Source organism: Helicoverpa zea, chromosome 11 (assembly GCF_022581195.2).
Source record: "Helicoverpa zea isolate HzStark_Cry1AcR chromosome 11, ilHelZeax1.1, whole genome shotgun sequence".
In the NCBI taxonomy this organism is placed as follows: Eukaryota; Metazoa; Arthropoda; class Insecta; order Lepidoptera; family Noctuidae; genus Helicoverpa; species Helicoverpa zea.
In genome coordinates this window covers 1,393,791-1,417,585 of record NC_061462.1, presented here as the reverse complement: position 1 = coordinate 1,417,585, position 23,795 = coordinate 1,393,791, and the positions used below count along the sequence as shown (strand labels likewise).

Below are 23,795 nucleotides of genomic sequence, written 5' to 3'. Positions count from 1 at the left end.
AAACAATAGGTACTCGTATTTTGGTGATTAATTATGAAACTTATCGGCCAGACTCAGGCCGGTCCATTATTTGTTTGCCAAGCTCAATGCTAATTGTTTGGCTTATTTGGACTGAACTGACAGAAAAGTAGACTGCTTTTTGAATTTCGTAAATTGTATTTTAATACTTAATGTTTTTGTAATGAGATTTTAAGGTGAAAGAGTTTATCCCTATGTAAAGAAGTGTACGCGCAATATATTTTTCCATGAAAAATGTATATGAAGCCAACATGTCATTTGTAGATATTGGAAATTGTGCCTACCATTGGATAAACTCGGATATGTGACAAATAAAGCCAATTCAATATTTGCTCAACAATGTATGCAGAATTTAAAATATCAATTTTACCTTCTCATTAAACCTATCTATAGACAGACACATATGTATACTATTAAATAATGAGAATACTTGACTGAATAAACACACTCGGCACACCACAAAACTTCTCCACATTAGAACAAAAATATTATACGAGTAACGTAACAACTTCAATATATTTATACAGTACCTACCATTCACAAAACGAAAAAAATTATCATATTCTCACAAAACGTACCGTCAATCTCTTCCCAACACAGAGGATCACACTGGATTCTAAACGGGAAAAAAGAAGACAATAAAAATAAATTAGACCGTCATACTTCTGTCACAACCTAAGAACAACCAGCTCAGAACAAAAGAAATATGTTATTTTTTCATACAATATAAACCTCGGGCTATTCCTACAGTTAATTTTAGCGGCAGCTGTTTCCCATTCCTTCGCGTCAACCCTAAAAAAACAATCAGCTATTCACTTCACTCTCTATGAAGGGAAATCCGAGCAATTTTCACATGCTTTATTCCCGTGTCCCAAGCAACGGTTTGTACATTTTTTTCCTTAGAAAAGAGCCATTTCTCCTCGTCGTCTATGTGGTACGTGTTCATAAATCTAACCCTTTATCACTGGCTCTTATTTTGCAGTCTCGCGGCGATAATAACCCTATGGGTCGTTTTGTTTCGCTTTTATCCCAGTTTCCCCCCAGCCTAAAATGACAATCGTTTCTTTTTATAACACAATACGCGTCCGAATGAAGAATAGATCGAGGGAATGAGAATATGGATCATGCTTATTGTGTATCAGATTTTCCGAACGCGAGTCGTTTCTAAATTGCGTACGGCGCTCGCGTGCGCCAATTTTCCCCGATTTACGGGAAATTTATCAAGAACACAATGCATATTTAGTGGTTTATTGTTATGGCTAATTTTGTGGTTATTGCGGTTAGTAAATTGTTATGTTAATGATTTACTTTTATGGTACTGGTTTTGTAAATATGTAAAATCATACCTATTTTGGTTGAGGTTAATTTAAAGTGGGTACTTCATTTGAATGGTAATAATGTGGTACTTAAATACACTATGGACTAATTAACTTTACATAGAATACGCGTAAATAATTAGAATCTTAAATGGTATTTTGCATAATTATTTGTGTTAATGTCATAATTAATTAACCTCGTTATTGTTATTTAAAAATTATTATTTTAATAAATAATTAAAATTGTAGTTACAAAATAATTATCTACCAGCCAGACTCTAATAACATCATACATTCAACATTCTCAAAAAAAAAAACGAAACACTAAGAAGTATCACCAACAAAAGTGAAACTAAAGCGAAAGAAACTTCGACCCATATACCAATTCAGTGGAACGTAGATCACAATTACTAACAACTACACGAGACCTAGAAAAATACTAAGAACAAGAATTAATTGGCGAGTATCTAAACTCAATCTCGGTCAGAATTAGATTAGAGGAGGTTGTTAACTTGTTACTGAGACAAACGACGCTAATTTGTAAGGATAATTAAATGTTTGTTTTTCGATCCCCTTTTTTTGCTCCCTTTCGGGACCTAGAAATTAGGGTGGCTTTTGTTTAAATAAGATTTGGGTCCCACAAAAACGCGCTTAGAAACGGCGCACTTTCTGAATTGTAGTGGACCTAAAAGAACAATAAGGAATTATTTTTAAGACTTTTTCCATGCTATTTAAGTATGCTTGTTAGACCTGAAAATTATTTAAATGAATTATTTTCAAATACATACACGGGAAATGCTTTTTTCGTACATCAGATTTATTTCTTAAAACTACGGTATAAATCAAATCAAATCAAATCAAATCAAATCAAAACATTTAAAACATTTTATTAAAATTTTATTTGACATATGAATTAAGCATTCAAATTAAAATATAATTAGGTACAATAGGGTGACATTTTTCCCGGACACAGAATAAAGAAAAATCGTAACAATACTTTAAAAATGCAATACGACTTTAAAATTTTTGATCTCCGAATTTTTTGCAAGCAACGGACAGATTATGAAGATAAACGGGCACAATGTGCAGCTCGAAGGATTTTCCCAAGCTTTATGCAAGTCAGGAAGTCTCTTTACGTTATACCATAAGCCCTGCGAATTATAGATGAAAAAACAGATAAAGAAACGTTGATAGGCTTGAGAAAACTGACAGAGAAATACATGTTGATGATGGTATTAAGGTGGACCACACAATACAAAGGGTTATACTCTTTTGCTCTTTTAGCATTTGTAACAACAAACATCGCATACTATGCAGGTCTCATGTGAAAGTTGATGTACCTATGTATAATACATTCCGCATGGTTGTATGTGATCCGCCAAGAGGATTAATTTGTGGCTTACTACGTGCTACGTTGTATTAAAAAGTCAAAGTAGGTTCCCGAAAACAGCTAGCCAAATATGTAAAATAACCACATTGATTACAACAGAAAATATGCTTGAGTGATGCCCTGCACAGTTTAATATCCTCTTTATATGAGAACAGCCGCCTTGACCGATAATAATCAGTCATGAGGACATATTATCATCAGACGCTTCTAATTATTTAGGAAATCAAAACCAAAAAGGTCTAATTTGATGAAGTATTGATAAATGTGTTCATGAAACGAACAGTATAAATTGTTATTGCTAACCTTTTATGTAACATCCCAAAGGGCCAAAACAATACTTAGCTGACGTAACTGTTACGTCATTTCATATAACATTGTCTATTTTTGTAAAGAACAATTTATAGAAAGTACGCAACAAAAGTGGAAACAAAAATCAATTCCAACATCCATTGTACACGTGAATAAAGTGCTGGCCTATTGTCGTGTAATAATCAGCCATATATATTATAATGTCAATACCATACATTATGTTTTGTTACGGCAATAATACCGTAGAATTGTCAAATTTTTGTGCGGAACCTACTAATAACTGTTACCAGCTTAGCTTCTTTTATTTGCTTAGGTCTACGTTGATCTGGTTTCGGCGCAACATGACTTCTTCTTCCCCCTTCTTATTTGACGTCATTTCACAAGTAACATTCTTCTTCAATCCATTCATTGTTTCTATGCTCGCGTTTTTCTCCTCTGCATCTATCCACATTCATGCTCAACACTATCCCTACAACAAGATCCTCATTCTTGCCTATACCATGAAAACTGTTTTCTACGTAGCAAATTTTTTCTCTAATAATCCTTGTGTATTGTCCAACAGTTGGCGCGGTCCAATCAGAGCCAAGTGGTGCTAACCAGGGTCAGTTTCGGTCTGTCGGGGAACTTCAGCTGTGAGGTCACGGCGGACGCTCCTTCCTTCGCCACTTCTATCGTATCTAATACTATGGAGGTTGTTGGTAAGTCTACATTAAATAGTTATTGGATGGGCCTCGCTGGAGAAATTGCTGGCGTTACTGCAAACTCCGTTGAAGTCCCCGTTGAAACCCCGTGACCCTCAATGTAGGTGAAAAAGGCAAACTTACCTGGGAAACAGGGAAGTGGACAGGAAGGCAGTCTGCCGACGACGGGACACTCGAGATGCCGGCCGGCCAGCGGGACACTTTCTCTGCACTTGCTTCGTATTGTCTTTTCACGAGTCCGGGTGATCGAGGCACTAACAGACAGCACTTCTAGCGAGGCTTTTATGGGTTTTTCTTATTTTTATCGCGCGACGAGCCGCGGGCGATACCAATTTTTTTGACTTTCCCAAAGAGAAGTGAAAACAAAAGCGAAACCCGTCATGGCAGGAAAAATTAAAAATAAAGAAATGAGGAAACGACCAAGAAGTCTGAACATTTCCCCCCACTTGAAAGCCACATGGGTTTCACGGATAAGCCGAACGCAACGAAAGCTATGCTCGAAAGATATATGTATGTTAAACTAAAACTTAACTTCTAAGAATGAGCAATACGATATAAATTACTGAGATCGATATTGCTCGAATTATATCTAACATAAATTGCAGACCCTGACGATAGGTCGTCGAAGCGTCTTGCCATTAGCAGCTCGGAGAGTAACAACTCTAACAATATTATCGGCACCTGGGTGCACTTGTTCTATACGAGCCAATCTCCAGAGCACAGGTGGAAGATTTGGTTTGTTGACGATGACTAAATCGTTAACCTTTAAATTAGGCACGACTGGAAACCATTGGTTATTTTGTTGAAGTGTGTGAAGATAATCACGTTGCCAAGCTCGCCAAAAGACGATTTGATGACAGACTAAGCCATCGTATATAGCAGATTTATTTTTACAAAGTTCATTTACGATGTCTTTGAGACATTTATTCGCGCCTACGAAATTTATACGACAATCGGTTAGAACATAATAACACATATCGCGACGAGGAACAAATCCGATTATCCAGAATTTACATTGTATCAACGATCGCGATGTTCTAGGACCGCAGTGAAGATATTTTAAATTAAAATGTTCAACTATCATTCGAGATAGTAGACTTAACTTAGGTAGAAGAAGAGGGTGAAACGTAGATGTGAGTAAGTAAACCTCACCAATGCGTCCCCCCACTCGCAACAAACCGTCCTCATTTATAAACGGTGAAAGGTTTTGAATAGATTTGTAACCTTGTTGCTTATCAAGCACTGGATTAAATTCCGTTGTCATATATTGACTTTGAGTATACTGAACCAGAGTTCTCAATAACTTATTAAGTTCAGCGCTAGAACGAGGAGAAGTGTCCCAATTTTGTTTGGGACGTTTAAAATTAGAAATAATGCGAAAACACCAGGCTAAAGTTCCTTGATGTTTCATAAAAATGGAATGTCTAGAAATTAAAGTTGTATTTACATCTTGAACTTGACGAGAATGTAAATGTTCTGTGATAACGATTTCACGATTAGCTACATACATTTTTAGTAAATGAAGAGCATTATTAATCCAATAGAGCGTAGTACTGCTATCAGAACAAGCACGAAAAGCTTGAATAGGAATTTTAACCTTAAACAGATCATACATGTGCACACGCGCTAGAAGCACCGCAGCGCTTAGCTCGAGCCTATTCACTGTAGACGGCTTTAAAGGAACCACTCTAGACTTTCCTATCAATAGATGCGTTACAGTAGAATTCGTACATGTAACTGCGCATAAATAAACGCAGCATCCATATCCTCTTGACGAACCGTCGCAAAATCCTACTATATGGATATCAATAAGATTTGGAGGAATTACTAGCCGCGGTAAGATTATACTTTTCAAACTTGATGAATCCGCGGCAGGAAGATGCCATTGTTTGGCTGAATGTTGAGAAATAGCATCATCCCAAGATAAATAAGGCGAACTAGTTACTTCATAAGCAACTACGTTGAGTTCATATTCTACGAGAGCTTCGGTAGGACTGTCTCGCCATAAAATATGTTGATAGCACCTTTCTTCAGGCCTTATCAGAATCTGCCTGTAAACATCAGCAGTAAAAACAGTTTTATGAGGACGAAACTTGGTAACTAAATCGTTTTGAAGTTTAGGTCCTACATGAACAATATTAGTCAACGAGTGATTATTTGTAGTCCGACTACTGGCGTCGAAGACTACACGCAGTCGTGTCGTAGTATTTCCTGGACGCACGACGCAGAGATGCGGAATAAGGTACGGACCAGTAGACAAAGTATCAATAGGCTGCATATGTCCCAAGTCTTTGTACTGCTCCATGGAATCCTGATATTCCGTTTTTAACTCAGGTTGAGTACGTAAACGTTTCTCTAGGTTGAGAAATCGATTTAAAGCGTGGCGATAAGAATCACCAAGGGAAGGGGCATCATCCTTTAACATCAAAGGAACTATATACCTATCTCCCGGAGTACAATATGTACCGGATTTTTGTTCGCAAACTTCGTGAACTTCGTCTTCAGGGCCGGAAATTCTACATTTCGACGGCTCTTCAGACTCCCAGAACCGTTGAACGGTATCGTCGAACGCACTGGATGACGCGACGAGTGACGTAACGGATTGATCTGGTGTCAGAGTTGACGTGTTATGAAGAAACTGACCTGTTATCACCCAGCCGAATACACTCGATAACGCGCAAGGTAATCCGGGACCGGGAGTGTAACGAGAGCCAGTATATATCTGGTCAAAACACTCAACTCCTAATAAAAGATCGATCGGACCCGATTTATAAAAATCGCAGTCGGCGAGATCTAAGTGTGCGAGATGATCCTTGACGTACATCGGCAGCGATGACGAAGGCATCATTCCCGCAATCTTTGGTAAAACTACCAAAGAGATGTCAAACTGTGGTGACTCACTCAACCGAGGTATTATCGAACCAACAGTGTGACCCTTGATATTAACGAAATTTTGACCAAGCCCAGACACGGTTAAGTTGCATTTTCTAATCCGCAAACCTAATCTGCGTGCGCACTCATTTGTGATCAACGAATCCATCGACCCGCTGTCGATGAGCGCACGAGCATACTGCATAGAACCATCTGAGTGACGCAAGCGCACTACAGCAGTACCTAAGATCTTTGTACTCTTGAACGGTTCAGCTGTTGTAGATGAGCAGGTAAGCGTGGTGCTTGAACCCGCTCTCACAGTCACCTTTGAATCACCCGCCTGTGTTTCTTTACTTTGACGTTCGATATGCAGCAGTGTATTATGTCTCTCGTTACAAATATAGCAAGACAACTTTGATTTGCAGTTAACATTATCGTGACCAGGACGCAAACAGTTAGTACACAGACGCAAATCTTTAACTAATGTTCTGCGTTGATCAACCGACATTGAATGCATCTTTCCGCAACGGTACACAGAATGACTTTCATTGCAACAAACGCATATTATCTGGTCTGACTTGGTATTATTTGAGGTAGGTTGCTTAATATTTAAAGAAATCAATGACGTTCGATTCGGACGATCATGATTTTCGACCTTATTAATCCGAACGTTAGATTTATTAAAATTAGAAGAGCAAGCTAACGCGGGTGGCTGACTTACTTCCAGAACTTTTATATAATTTTGTAAATAAGCCAGAAAGTTATTGAACGTAGGAAGTTCGTCCTTATTCTCTAACTCGAACCTTCGCCTAGTGTCAAAGTCAAGAGGTCGAGACGCAATGTAAAATAAAATAAATTCACTTAAATCGTTAATATTTAGAGCACGAAGAGCATTGACACTTTCATACAGTGTATTGGTTAACTCGGATAGATTCGATAACGATGGTTTTTGAATTGGGGATAATTTAAATAATTTCTCTAAATAAGTTGTCGCGAGAATGCGCTTGCTGTCGAACCTATCGATTAGCGCGTTATATACGACAGCGTAATTCGCTGATGTAATCGGAACGCCTTTCGTGAGCGACAACGCACTGCCGGACAAGCATGGAATTAGATAATGAAATTTTTCTATATCGGATAACGAGGCGTTATTATGCACTAATGGCTCGTAACTATCTTTAAACGTCTGCCAGTTTTCAATCTGGCCATCGAATTTTGGAATTTTCAACTTAGGTAGCTTTACAGCGGCAATCGATGATTGTGTACCAGATGCTACTGCCAGTGGCGCACACGAACTAGAGTCAAGCGAATCGGCAAACTCAACGGCCGCGTAATATAACTCGTCAAACGACAACAAAACGAGATCATCAATTACGAACTTCGGATTAATTTTTAATTGTATTTTATTAATTTCTTTACAGACTTCAACATAAGTATCGCGAATTTTTTCTATTGACTTATATCTGGCCTTGAAGGTAGATATTTTTGCTTTACTTTCTTGGCAACTTTTAACTAAGTCGTAAATAATTTGCATGTTTTTGAACGCATACTCGCGTTCTTTAATCAACGATTTCAATTCTACTTCCATCTTGCTCAGAGACTACTGAATGAAGAAAGAAAAAGTTAACTGATTGGTTTATAGTTAAAATAAAATCCTTCGAGCACAACTGTCACTACGAACTACTTATAAGAGATCACCGGCGAATGCAGCAACAATACTCTTAGGTATAAGAAGTTTTGCGAGTGGAACAGATCGAAAACTCGATAGGAAATATTATTTTGAGAAGATATTACTAAGAAATATTAGTATTTACGAGATTTTGTGAGGAAATTAGGTTCCTCACAGGAGGTACCAAAAGAAGAATGGATGGGCCTCGCTGGAGAAATTGCTGGCGTTACTGCAAACTCCGTTGAAGTCCCCGTTGAAACCCCGTGACCCTCAATGTAGGTGAAAAAGGCAAACTTACCTGGGAAACAGGGAAGTGGACAGGAAGGCAGTCTGCCGACGACGGGACACTCGAGATGCCGGCCGGCCAGCGGGACACTTTCTCTGCACTTGCTTCGTATTGTCTTTTCACGAGTCCGGGTGATCGAGGCACTAACAGACAGCACTTCTAGCGAGGCTTTTATGGGTTTTTCTTATTTTTATCGCGCGACGAGCCGCGGGCGATACCAATTTTTTTGACTTTCCCAAAGAGAAGTGAAAACAAAAGCGAAACCCGTCATGGCAGGAAAAATTAAAAATAAAGAAATGAGGAAACGACCAAGAAGTCTGAACAGTTATTGTTTTGTTTGTTCAATTTTTTAAGTGTTCTGCAATGCAATGTCCAGATGATAACTTGTTTGTACAAAATTATTCATAAACAATTTGTTTGCCATCAAACTTAGAAGTAGAATTATCAGTGCTTCTGCGCTGTGACTATTCGTAACATTCCATTTATACGGTTCCTCTTAAACACTGTTCCAGTTTTGATGACAAAGGCCAATTCTTTTTTATTTTTTATATCGAACGTTTAATCCTAGAAACATAGCTTCATGGAATATAATTTCTCCAAACCTTGAACTCAACTCACTCTTTTTTCTACACAGCCCTCCCACCGTCACTACCGACGATACAAACAAGCCAACACTACTACATACCGGGCGACGTGCTGCGTGCCAACTGCTCCTCAGGACCCAGTCGCCCGCCGTCCGACCTCGCCTTCTTCATCAATGATATGCCTGTAAGTATCAGTTTATAGTGACGTGAGGCAATAAGCTGTCTGCTCTTCTTTTTCTTCTCAGTCATAATAAAACTCAAAATCATACATGCAAACTTGACTGTACAACGGCATTTTTGAACGTAATTTTTTTACATATATAATTAGCTTAAACTACCCAAATTGCAATCCTCTTAGTATTTCACCTTTCCATTCTCAAACCTTATTGGGAATCCATTTTAATCTAGGAATCGGACCGTTTGATATTTGGATTTATTTGCTAGAAATAACCCTTTTCAATCCTAAATTTGCATAGGATTACGTTTGAACCTGGCAATATGGCCAAAAAGGATTGGTAAATATTGTCTGCCAAACTCGTACGTGACTAAGAAAATAATAGAAGGATACTGTGACCCTGAACTTTTTCAAATAAATGAGGATTTCAACGCTAAGTGATATGAATTGATGCAGGGCGTGCGCTTTCCTTTTAGAAAAAAGAACTTTCCACCACAGATTTTTCTGAATAACAAGATAAACTGCGCATAGTGAGAATCTTTTAGAAAAAGGATTCCTACAAAGTGTCACTTATAGAACAAGGTTTTAAATAAAACCTACAGCTACCATTACGAGAGAGAGCTTTAGTTTTTTTGCTCGGTTCCTCAGAAAATTGTTACAGAAGTGCAATTATTTCAAGAACTAATTATTATTTCTAGAAAGAATTCTGTTCGAGAAGAAATTCTGAGGAAAAAATATTACGAAAGCCAATTATGTACGAATAGTATCGTCGACTGTGTTTTCAGCTTTTTATTTAGGTATTTTGATGAATTTGAACGTGTTTTTCAGATATATTTTTGTAAACAACTTTTCTTCCAAAGCTCAATAATGTTCTTGTTATTTAGCCCTCAAGTTTTATGCCGCAAAATATTGATATGTCTTCAAGAAATCTTTAAAAGGTTCTTCTTGGCGAGTCATTGGCAATTAATCTTAAATAGAGGCCCAGTATTTTGCCACGTGTATGGCCTTATTTATCTTTATCAACATCAGAAACAGACGACAAAATATTACAATTTTGAATAATATATACCATATAATCCCAGTCTTCTCTCTAATTAACAAAGGTCCCCAGGATCGCATTTTTTGTCTCCAAACTTTCGCTCCGTCGAGATCATTATCTTGGTCACAAACAAGTATTGGTATTTTCCATGGCCCTCAGTAATTTATCGTTGCTTAGCAACCAGGTTTTGATCCCAAAGATGCGCCTTTGATATTTTCTGATAATTAATAAGCGGAAACGTATCATCATCAGCCTATCGCAGTCCACTGCTGGACATAGGCCTCTCCAAGTGCACGCCACTGAGATCGATTTTCGGCTTCTCGCATCCAGCTCCTGCCAGCCGTCTTGCGCAAGTCATCACTCCACCGTGCCTGAGGACGTCCTACACTACGTTTGCCGAGGCGCGGTCTCCACTCTAGAACTCGTTTACCCCAACGGTTATCGGTTCTTCGGCTAATATGGCCAGCCCACTGCCACTTCAGCTTGCTGATTCGATAGGCTATGTCGATGACCTTGGTTCTCTGACGGATTACCTCATTTCTGATGCGATCCCTCAGAGAAACGCCGAGCATAGCCCTTTCCATAGCCCGCTGAGCGACTTTAAACTTGTGGACCAGCCGTACCGTCAGTGTCCACGTTTCGGCTCCGTAAGTCATGACAGGTAGGACGCACTGATTAAAGACTTTTGTCTTTAGGCACTGTGGGATCGACGATGTTAGGACTCGACGTAGCTTCCCAAATGCAGCCCAACCCAACTGAATTCTCCTATTCACCTCGTCCTCAAAGTTGTTTCTACCTAACTGCAATGTCTGCCCGAGGTATACATATTTCCGAACAACTTCGAGAACGGCGCCGTGTATCGCAATCGGTTCCGGTAGAACATGTTCATTGAACATGACCTTGGTTTTGTCCAAGTTCATCCGTAGGCCGATGCGTAGAGAAGATTCAGCCAGGTCGTTCAGCATCTGTTGTAGGTCCTGCAGCGTTTCCGCCATGATGACGATATCGTCAGCAAATCGCAAGTGAGAGATGTGTTCGCCATTGATGTTGATGCCGCGTCCTTTCCAGTTCAGCGTTTTGAACATATCCTCCATTGCATTAGTGAACAGTTTCGGGGAAATAACATCCCCTTGTCTCACTCCTCGATGCAACGGTATGGGCCTTGTTTGCTGATTCTGTACTTGGACGGACATTGTAGCGGCTTCGTAGAGACATCTCATCACTTGGATGTATCGCCAATCTACTTGACAACGCTGCAGGGACTCCAGAACAGACCAGATTTCAACCGAGTCAAAGGCCTTCTCATAGTCCACAAATGCTAGACACAGGGGCTGATTATACTCTTCGGTCTTCTGTATAATCTGCCGCACTGTGTGGATGTGGTCTATAGTGCCGTATCCGCTCCGAAACCCAGCCTGCTCCGGTGGTTGGAATTCGTCGAGTCTTCGCGCAAGTCGGTTCGTGATCACTCTTGAGAACAGCTTATATACGTGGCTTAGGAGGGAAATGGGTCGATAGTTCTTCAACTGGGTTTTGTCTCCCTTTTTGAAGAACAGGACGACAACACTCCTACTCCACGCCTCTGGAGTTCTCCCTTCAAACAGGACGGCATTAAAAAGCTTCTGGAGCTCCCCCAGTACGGGCTTACCTCCTGCTTTTAAAAGCTCTGTTGTAACGTAAACGGAAACGTATACCAGTCCTTAATTCGGAGCAAGATGCTGGTCTAACAAATGAAGGTATTTGTGTTATTATACTTTTAAGAAACATGAAAGGCTGGGAACTCTAATGCACAGCAGCGATGATTTCCATTAAAGCTCCTTTATTTTAAAGAAAAATAATCTGCTCCTTGTCTCTTTTCCAATCATTTATTAATATCGATGTAATTGATCCCCCTAAAAAGTACATTTTATTCTCGTCTTCTTGGTAAGCCTTATTTAGTTGCCCATATATCTTATTAAAACGTAATTCTAAGTAGGACATAGAAGATAAGATATCTATACATGTACTAACTTAGATACAGTTATCAAATCCGGAAATTTGCGGCAAAGCCAAGACTGAACGGCGATGCCACCGCAAATGCTTTATCCTAAACATTGCAAGCAATATCCAGTCCCGTATTTATGGCTTCGCAGAAACCCAATTTATTGCGATAAACAACTCGTGGGCCAAACACAATATCTGCATGTTTTATGAAGGATGTTTTGAGGTTACCATCAACACAGAAGCTTCAGCGGAAATATGTACATTTAAAAAGAAGTAAAGATATAGACGGGTGCCCACTACAATCTTTTAGTCGGCCGATGTTCGTTTGGACTGGTTTTCATAAATCAGTATGAAGATAGTGAGCACATTACAAAGATCAGTATTTAACCTATATCTGACCGACTGAAAACTAATTGGAATCAAGATTAAAAAATTGTTTTACCAAACATCGGATCAACTGTCAGCCGACTGTTTAGTCTGCAGTGTACTCTCAGAAGAAGTAAAGATTTATCTTTCTGTTGAAGATAGGATTTCTTCGAAATCTTTTCTGTACCTCACTTACACAACTGGCCGCAAATTGTGAGTTTATTCTGCTGTATCTTTGGGATAACTGTATCTTTTACCTTCTTCCAAGTAACATGATAGAAAATAAATATCACAATGGTGTACCATTGAGCACAAAATGATACTTAGAAAACGTTTTGAGCACTTTTCTGTAGGTCTATTCAGACTTTAGGGTTTTACACCTCTGTTTTGGTTTCTATATTATGTTTGCCGTTCATTGTTCCCTGATCCCCCCATCGCTTAGGCAAACTGTTACATGATCTAGGAGGAGTTTTTTCTCTGAGACTGATGGTTCTACTTAAACCAATTGTTCTTGATATGTACTTGAACAAACTTGTGTCTACACTGAGAGTGCGCCCATCGTCTCGGCAATCCGTTTACAAAATCCGCTCCCTCCTCCATCTTAACGTCCAAGGAGTTTCAACTTAAAATAACTTCAGAAAGCTACAGTTGCTCCAACTCAAATTCTATAGTGGGAAGTTTTAATGCCTTCACAGTTACACATTTTGTGGATGCCATCGCCAACGCTTTGAGATTTCTGTATCTGGGACGCGGTTTCAAGCAATTGTTCCGCGAATCCTGAACAAACTATTCGGTGACGATATTATGAATTTTGTGGGGGATTTTAAACGGTTGTGTTTAAGATATTTTTGTTGGGTACTGGTTGTTGCTCGTGGTTTCTTTCTCGCACATTAAAATTATATTCGGTACACAAATAGTCTAGAGCCTGAAGAGGGACAAATAGTACTTTTTATTTAAATGCGGTAAATAGTTTCCTCGGAACACTGATGAATCCACGGTGAACAGCCAGTAAATAAATGGTTACATTCACATTCGCATATGTTATTACCATATTTACTTCATTGTAACCTAATATTTGACCAACAATATTATATTTGGAGCAGCTAATTAATACCGTGTCATCATCACAACTAACCAAAATCATAAATCACGGTCAGTTTAGAAAATGTATTGAATTAAACATCCATGAATGCACTGGCAATGAATAAAAGCAATCCAAACCATAATATTATTTACAAAGAGCGAACCAAATATAATTTTTTGACTCAATTATCGTGGGATTTAATATTAAAACTGCTCACCACAACTCATTAAAAGCTGAATAAAATTTGTTTAAACAAAATATTTGCTTAGTACTGGTAGGATGAATTTGCACTTCTACGGAAACATAGGGATGGGTATTTGTTGTTTGGTTGCGCGATTTTCATAATAACTAGCTGTGAACATCAATTTCTTATCGTTAATAAGGCACTATTTAAAAACTTCAACTACGATTTCTTTTATTACTTGCGGAACCACTCTTATTCTTATACCTGTTCTAGTTAAAACTATTTCAGTATCCAGTATTAGAATGATTTTTAAATAAAAATCTGACTCAGTACAGAACCTTGACGTAAAGTCCTAGTTAGAAACTCTTTATCCTTATTCTTAGACTCCAACCAAAAGCTACAAGCAGCCTCTAGTATTTCAAAAAGTATCAAAATTATTCAAAACACAAACACTCAGAAGTTGTTGTTATTAATAAAAGTATTGTTATCGCGGTCCGGGGCAGCTCCAACTTTCGTGTATCCCCAACCCGTTACCATCGCTCGAATTCGTTGCGGCGCCAACACAACAACTGTTGACTCATTGTTCTCACTGTTGATATTTGCAATTTTCCTACGTTAAGCAGCTTCGTCTGCCACGAGGGCTCTTCAGATTTAATCACATCTGCATTGGCCGCTATTATGGAAATTTTAACTTTATATGAATATGCATAAAGTGCGAATTTGTTCGTCCCACTTTTGTACTTACGCTATTTTGTTTGATAAGCTGATTTGTTTAATTTGCGAAAGTTGTTCTGTGTAAATTTTCTCATTGTATCATTTTCGTAATGTTTGTCATGTATGGAGTTGACGTAGCCGCGATAAAGTCGCGAAGCTTATCGACGTTGTAGCGAAGCAAGCGAGGCGAACAAAACTTTGTTGAATTATTTGGTGTATTCAAATGTGACTTTCGAATCGATATTGTTTTAAAAGCATTGTTTACTTGCTGACACTAAGACGCCTTGTCTTCTTGCTTTAGTTTACTTTATCTGAGCTGCCATACCTAAAATCAACATCACTCTTAAGTAACTCAGTAAATTTTCATCAGCTTTCCCTCCACCAGGTGACACCAGGCACTCACCAAGTGCACCCAGCACCAGAAGGCTTGTTCCGTTCCGAGCTTTATGTCCAAGTCCAGCTGTGGCCTGCCCACTACGAGCGAGGAGCTCCCATACTCCGCTGCCAAGCCAAGATCGGAGACCTGTATAGAGACGATGCAGCAGTAGCACTGTATTCAGGGAATAGTGACCCTAAAATTGAGAGAGGTAAGTTCAATTTTGAATGACTTGATTGATAGGAAAAGGTGTGATTATAAAATTTTATAGGAGAAGTTTTGAAATGGGTCGAGATGAAAAAAGAAGTACATAGGTAAAGCGAATGGGTTATGTGAACACAGAATTATACTAAGGTTCCTGAAAATAAACGATATTTGCAACTGGGAAATATAATAGAAAAGTCACTGTTACGTACAATAGCTTTAATGTAAATAATGACATTGAAAATTGTGTACTAAAATCAAGATTCTAGAACAAGATATCGTAATACGCAAATACCTATACTCTATCCACGGAAGCAAGAGCTAAAAGGTAAACAAAGAATGATACTTTTTCAAGATGGCGGTATAACCCGACCGATGACAAAACGTCACATTTTTGTGTAAAATGTTCGCAGTATCTGTGATTTTGTCATCGGTCGGGTTATACCGCCATCTTGAAAAAGTGTCATTCTTTGTTTACCTTTTAGCTCTTGCTTCCGTGGATAGAGTATAGGCAATCGCAACTAAGCGTAAAGTGCCAAACAAATTGCAATTTTATTCCGAAACAAGAAGTTTCACACTCAAAGTACAACAAAAGCTTGAATTCCACAACTAAAATTACACCTTTTAGTGGACTCTGGATTCCAGTAATCTCAAGGGTAGATTCATAATGTGAAATTATGTAAAGTACCGTACAGCTCTCAGAAAATTTATTCATTACGATGTTCTGAGCAAGGGCTGCGCTACTCCCTTCAAGCATAATTGCAATTTTCACGACGGCTCATAATGTTCGCGTATTATTAAATCTGAGCATTATCACATCACATATGGAAGTCTGGTGCTAAGTACTGTTATAAAGAGTTTGGGTACTTTGCGAAATAGCCTGATATTATGACGGTATGAGAATAGACATGTAGCTTCTGTTGCTTTGTTTTGTTTATTTGTATCTACATGTTTTAATTGGCCTTTTGTAATATTCTTTTATGATAGATATATCCACTACTACCTCACCATTGAAACTGGACATTTTGTATCGTCATCTTCTATAGAATCCTTTGCTCCTTAGCTTTGGGTTAAATTAGTTTGTAACTGCTTCAGTACCAACTGTGTTTTACTCATCTCTTGCCACAGCTAGGCTTCTTAGGTGCAACTTTAGGTACTTTATTCTCAAACACACTTCCAAAAATCATATCAGCACCACTCAAACCAAATCCAGCAATTCAACTGTTTAATCCTAGTGACGTCAGCAAAGCGTAATGTGCTGATTATATTAACGTTTTAATTAACCTATCACTTTCCATATCGATTATGTCGTCAACGCTCATCATTATATCGAGCTTAGCTATAGTCACATTAGTTCGGATGACGTAAAAGGCTTAATCAGCCGTATAATTGGAAAACGTATGAGGTTCATATTGTTCAAGGGGCAAATATTTGGGCAATAATGTTGGTCGATTTGTTGTTCGTACTTTACGTGAGTGGCTTGTAATTGGGTGTTAACGAAGTTTTTGTTGCAGTTCAATGATTTTTATAATTTTTTGTTGCATTGATTCATTTATTGTTGTAACAACTACCCATATGTTTACTTGGTGGGTATCAGTTTCACTATTTTTTTGCGACCGAACTCTATCTTCTTATAACTATGCCACTGTTTCACACAGCCACTCTTCTCAAATAGAGAAAGTATTGTAGTTCAGTACTTTTAAAGAAATCAAAAAACATTCACCCCAAATACATTTCTTAGAAAAAAACAAAAAACAGGAATACCAAAAATCCAACGAACCTAAAACGGCTGAACAGCTAACAAACCCGCATATCTTTAATATCCGTGGAGAGGAAGCTTGCCTAATAAGATTACGAGAACCAAAGAGGGCATTGAGGGTACCATGAGTTATTGCCTCCCGTCTCATTTGGCCAGACAATTTCCTCTGAGAGCAACAGTAAGGCGTTTGTTGGTAGATAATAAATTTATCTTCGGCACACGGCGAGCGTTTATTGCAGGATACACGGGTACTGACAACTGGTAACGCCTGCTTCTATTAATTTTGATGATTCTCCGAAGTGGTGTGTTTTAAATGTATTAACAATGGTGGTCTTTCTCTGTTTTTGTCTGCATTTTTAAAGGGAACTTTATAGTTCGAAGAGTTCGATCGATTCGCATATTCTCCGTAGCACATGCCTATTATTTCGTCCTTAGCTACAATATTATTACATTTAACCTTTGTTTCGTGCAGCAGTGAAAACACAACCCGTATTTACATATGTTTAACGGAAACGGCTTAACCAATTTCAATGATAACTACATTGATAACGACATAAATATTTCAACGTAAAATACAGCTCTCAGAATGCGAGTGCTACCACAGAAAACAGCTAGTATCACAACATGATGTGACACGAATGACGATGAATATTAAATTATGAAATTCGCTTCATTGAAATGGAATTTTCGTTTTTCCTAATTATAAACTGGATTGATGCTGTGATTGTGGTCTTGCTTTCCATTGAATTACTTTGTTGGTACTGTCTGATGCGAGTGTTAAATTACAAACAGAATTTCAGTTATAATTATGTACAGTTCGTGTATTTACATATATACAGATGTGACCGGTAAATATATTGACTTTAGTTTTCGCTTTATAAATCGGAATACTAAGTGGGTTACGAAATTTTCACTTATTCTTCTAACCTCCAACATAAAAATATACCTTGTTCTTACTTACATACAACAAAAATTACCAACCAAAAAACACTAACACGCAAAAAGGCCAAAAAACAACAGAATAACAATGGCCACAACTTTTTACTCACACAGCGTTTTCTACTCTCGGTGTACGTAAACCTTTAGGCACAAATTAAATTAGTGAAGGCTTTCAAAGGCAAAATAGGGTTCGTCGGCACTCGTCGCTATTCCACATACTTTGTGTTAGAGGCACAGAGAACAAAATTAGTAGCAGAGGTGCCATTACGGAAAATCTTAAAGGAAGGTAGCGTGCCTAAATGCGAGTGAGCGGTGGACGAGCAACGTTACTGTCTTCGCCCTTATACGCCTTCGTTGGACCCAATATTTTATATAATTCCAAAAATTTATGACAGAACCCAAACGCCTTGTTAGTTACACTCGTAATTGATCATTTTGGTCATGCCCACCGTACGTATTTGACCTAGAAGAAGGGATCTGACCTACTTACATTATGGCATCTCCACACATCTTTCCTTACTCCATGGTTAGAGCTCATTCTAGGAAATCTGTTTAAACCAAGTGCTTGTTAGATACGAGCAGACACTTCTGTGTTACACGCTGCTAATAGATTGGGTTATAAGTTTTAACGATGTGTTTTAATTAATGTTTGTTAATTGTGTTAATTAGGCTGTTTTTTTTTGTTATTGGTTTATCTATGTTAGAATTATCTGTAGGTATTTATTTTTGGCTTTGTACTTGTTTATATCAAACGATAGGAATATACAACATGTAACGTAATTAACGCACACCCTCAAACACCCCAATTAGAATATTATGTTATAATCATAATGCATACACTGAATTTTTAATTTAACATGGTATATGCATTGTTATTTACTGAATTAGTTATACCAATTCTTGGAGAACTTTTTGGTCATACTACTACGCACGCAAATATCGCGCCGCGCGCCGCTCGACTCGACACAACATAACGAAACTACGGAAAATGCCGACAATACACGAAGTCTTATTACTTTGAGTTACGGTCTATTTGAATTTGTTTTGACTGTACAGGGTTAATATGACAATAATTTCCGCAGTTTTAATTATTTTTAGGGTAAAAAATTACCTATATTAAAAATGATATAAATCGATTCAGTAAACGATTCTGAACAAAGTAATTTCAGGATGTGCGTTAATTAAGTTACATGTTGCATATTTAAACTATTCCATAATGGCAAAATACTTTTCCAGTTTTTTTTTGTTTATGATTTCCGACCAATATGTACGGATCGGTGATTATGGCCATACCTAATTACCTATGCATTTTTTTCAAAACCAAACTGACAATACGCTAACGTTCCTATTTCTTGGTCTGTCAGAAAGCAAAATTATTTTAAACAAATTCATGAATATTTTTTTTACTTTTCTTTGGTAATTTACGTTGAATATACTAATAGGATTTTTTTGTTACAGTGACATCGCCCGGGTCAGCCTCCAACCTACAAGTGTGCCAATTTTTACTATTACTTCACATTATTGTTTGGGCAAACAATACCTAGGTTAAATAAAATAAACTAAGAAGTGTATAAATTATAAAATAATTGATAAAAAGTATAAATAGGTAGATGTATTCGATACAGTCGGATGAAATTGTGAATTTAAATGAAAAATAGTTAATTGTACCTAACGAGCTAATGACTACGCCAAAGAATGTAAAGACTTAAGAATATTGTTGATTTAATACAAATTATATATATGTCAAAGATTTGTTTTATTTTAATTAATTTATAATTTTTTTAGCTTATTCCTGTATCCAGTTAGACTTGAAGCCATAGGATAGAAGGATTACATAGTTGGGAAAAGGCGAGATAGATGATGACCTTATTTATTCATCAGTTTCGTCATACCTAATAACAAATTGAGGTTTTTTTAATGTGCCAAAAGACAGTTGCATCAAAAATGTAGATCCAAAATCCAAAAAACAGTTAAAAAAAATAAAAAGTCCTGGTCTATTTTATAGAGGTCCTTATTTAAAAATACACACAACAATAAGCACTTATTAACGAAAAAACACTTCCAAACTCCCAAAATACAATTTCCATTGCCGGCTCTGTACGTCAATACGAAACAGCAACGAAATTGAGGAGGAAGTGTAATTAAAAAGTTCATTTGCGCCCGTTTCAAATGTTTGAAGGCTTTATTGCTCTCCACGACAAACAAGTGACTTTAATACATGTGTTGATCGTATTTTTATTATTTGCTTGAACATTGCGCTTTTCGGAAACTCTCGTATTTACAGAATTAGGTCCTTTATTAGTCAATATTTGAAATTCCTTTGCAAATTAAGTCAGGTTAGGAGACTGGATTTGGAATTTGGAATTTGCTCTTTGCAATTAAATGTCAATTACTGCAATTAGTTACTTTGTAGTCAGTGCTGAGCTTAATTTTTAATTATAAATAAGTCCTAGGTCCAAATTTTTGCTTGGAAGTTTAATTTCGTTTTTAATCTGAAAATAGGAAACAAATTCGAAATAGCTTTTCAAAAAAGGTAGTTTTATTTTTCTATAACTGTTAACAAAAGCCAGTAAGTCTGACACCAGTCTAACCAAGGGGTATCGGGTTGCCCGGGTAACTGGGTTGAGGAGGTCAGATAGGCAGTCGCTTCTTGTAAAGCACTGGTACTCAGCTGAATCCGGTTAGACTGGAAGCCGACCCCAACATGATTGGGAAAAAGGCTCGGAGGATGATGATGTTAACAAAAGCTTGAGCTGAAACACATGATGAAAAACAGGAAAAAAAAACATCCAAAATCCATGAAAAGTATCAGCTTACCTTATCAAGCCTTCCCAGAATTACAAAAATATCTATTTTAATGGCCTTTTGTATATATACAGAGCCATTACCGAAATTCCAGCTTACAAGCCCATTAGGACCTACACGATTTAATGTAGGTACAGTCATCTCCGAAAATTGCCGACGACCTTCCGAAGTTAACCGAGTGAATAATTTGGCCAGACCTGCAGAGTTCTTTGAGTTAATCTGACCAAAGCCACATACCTAGGTCAAAGGTTTTACTTCAGTTACGTTCCTGAATTACCATTACATGTAAGGGAGCAAGTGACTTTGTTAGCGACTTCAAAAGGACGAGGTAATTTTCCTTTACTTTTGCCACGTAGAATATACATATCGACGCTTGAAAGGCAAAAATATCTAAGCGACAGAAATTCCAAAAATGAGTTATAATTTTCAAGCGTCGATATGTATATAGATGAAGTACCTGTAACTGGGAAGTTGTTACATTTTTCTAGATACACAAAAGCACTGACAACCGAAAAACAAACTGGACACAAATTCGCAGTCTAGATTACTAAGAAATGTGGCGGGATTTAGGTTCTAGTCAGTAAGAGAGTAACACTCCTCACCGCTGCACCCTCATCGGGTCCACCGTGTCGGGGTTTCCCCCCAATGCAGTGTCTCCTCGCGACAGTCGTACAGGTGCAAGAAAACCCATGAAAGCACATGGCCTCAGATTTGTGCGGAGCCACCTCCAGGCCCAGCAGCTGGATCCTCTCGATGACTAATCGAAGTTCCTCGTATTCTAATTGAACCATGGCCTGAACCAGGGCCGGACGCGAGAGGTCGCCGCCGCCTAAAGCCTCGAAGAGGACCCGGCGGTGCTCTTCCCAAGTACAGACCTGGACTATGTGGTCCACTGGTAGAGGTCATTAGATAATTTTTAGATCTGTCAAAAGAACCTAGTAGCTCATACAAAGAAGAGCTCTATGGAAAACACATTTTTTTTTAGGTAACACAATTTCAGACACCTTACTCGTGATATGTATACCTACTCAAGTTCACTTCCAAGAAACGGCTCATCGAGACTAGTTCAAGTTTAGGTTACATGTAACCAGACGCTTAATATTATTATACCAGCCATCCATCTTCTGAAGATAAACAAGTCTATCTCAGTTTCTTAGCACGTATCCTGTGAACCGATGTCTGTGGTCGGATCTTCGATGGAATTCCTAGACTCTCTTGCTTCAAGTATGATGTTGTGTGATAAGGAGACGACTACTTTGGGGACCTGGTAATATGTTTGTTCAATATGTTGACAAAGGAGACAAAGGAGAAGTGATTTTTCAATTAGGATGTTTAGTTTTACTTTTGTTAATGTCAATATGGATTGAGAAATGTGAAGTGCTTGTGAATGAAAATCAGGTGTAAGTATTAATTTGGGTAGACCATTTAGGTACAAAAACTTAAAAAATATAATATATCTAGGCTTTACGATACTGTTCGAAAGAGTGACCACGGTGGCACACAAAAAGGCCCAGAAGAAATAAAAATGGGTTTTGATTTCACACAAAACAAAAAAAAGATTTTTCTATACAACTACACCTTGATGTAAAAATGTTCTTAACACCACTTGCATTTAGCACAAAATAATGAAATTACCTACAGAAACTGATACATAAATTCGCGTATATTTTGACGTCTTCATCTAATTAACATCTAAACGTACTTCATACACTTAGGGACAAAATATTGGCGTCTTGCGTTTACAAAGGAGCAATTAGATACGGAGTTTAAGCCGCAATTATACAGACAATTTCATGAATAAATTAGTGTTGAATTCGTAATCAAGACATTCTGATTTTATTATTAGCGTCACTTTCGTTTGAAAGGGTGTATTGTTCTAATTGTGGGGACGGGGAAGAGTTATGGGCAGGGTTTGTTGACTAAATGCCTGTTGTAAGTATAATTATATTTTGTTATATTTTTCAGGTTTCTTTTCCTTTGTATGGGTAGGCTACTGGTGTGGCGCTCCACGTGGTCACTGATACTGTATTCAGTTACACTGGAAGTCGACCTCTACATAGTTGGGAAAAAGCGATGCAAATGATGATGGCCATAATACAACCTCAAAATTAGACAAATATTTCGATGTACCTATATTATGACTTGAATTTGGGTCACAAAAAGTCACCACACAATCACTCTTGCTTAATCAGGACTTATTTCTAGCACATAGCTATACAGATGGCATAAAAAACAATATGATCATGATGGTAAGAGGGAATTTCCCTCCAAAATTCCTAATGCAGTCTCTTTCCTGCCTAACAACGCATTAAGCCACAGAAAATAAAATTATAAAGACATGTTCTAGAAAAAGCCATCAGAATTCACAGTACCCTAATACGGTATAGCACTCATTCGAATTTCAAAACTGCTAAAACAGAGGCAGACATTAATTACGTTAAAACAGTGAAACTATGCTCGTATTGTATGAGCTTGAAGCTTAGATAACATAACTAGCTGGACACGCCTTCCATTCTATAAGAGGTGTGTTACGCTCGCGCATGACAATATTGATATGTGAGTAACAATCTGATCGAAGAGGCATGAGTGAGCTCTTACTATTGGTTGTATTACCTCATCTCCCGTGTGTATATTAGCCGAGTTTGTCGTATAGAGGTTTCTGATCATGGCAATTCTGGTTGGTTGAATGCTCTTAGCGTTGCAGGGATACGCTCGGCACCTCAAAATTCGATATTGCAGTACGCTGCGAAAAAGAATTGGAAGGCTGGTGTTGAGTACAAAGTGCTCTGTGGTTTGTTACTCTGTGACTGCACAGTGCTCAGTTATGTAGAATTAGAAAAAAAAAAGATTTTTGGATCCTCTAATGTAAAGTTATATTCTTCTGAATATTAATGACAAAAATATGAATGCATGATGTCTTAGAAAGTATTATTTTTGAAACTCCATTTATCATTATTTCTACGCGTCTCATAATACCAGTTCATTGAATCACTATTATTACGATTGTATAAATCTTGTTCAAG

General features: G+C 37.8%; 1 protein-coding gene across 2 annotated transcripts in view; it reads left to right on the top strand.

Moving 5' to 3' along the window:
• Positions 1-19,715, top strand: part of LOC124634290 — a 111,391-nt gene extending 91,676 nt beyond the window's left edge. The window contains exons 5-8 of one of the 2 annotated variants that reach the window (XM_047169794.1): positions 3,596-3,731; positions 9,195-9,328; positions 15,075-15,276; positions 19,426-19,715. In XM_047169794.1, coding sequence (XP_047025750.1) covers positions 3,596-3,731; positions 9,195-9,328; positions 15,075-15,276; positions 19,426-19,511 — 558 coding nt within the window. In that variant the 3' untranslated portion in view covers positions 19,512-19,715. Of the gene's footprint in view, positions 1-3,595; positions 3,732-9,194; positions 9,329-15,059; positions 15,277-19,425 lie in introns of both variants that reach the window. The other variant, XM_047169793.1, reaches the window with a different exon arrangement.
• The last annotated feature ends 4,080 nt before the right edge of the window (positions 19,716-23,795 follow it).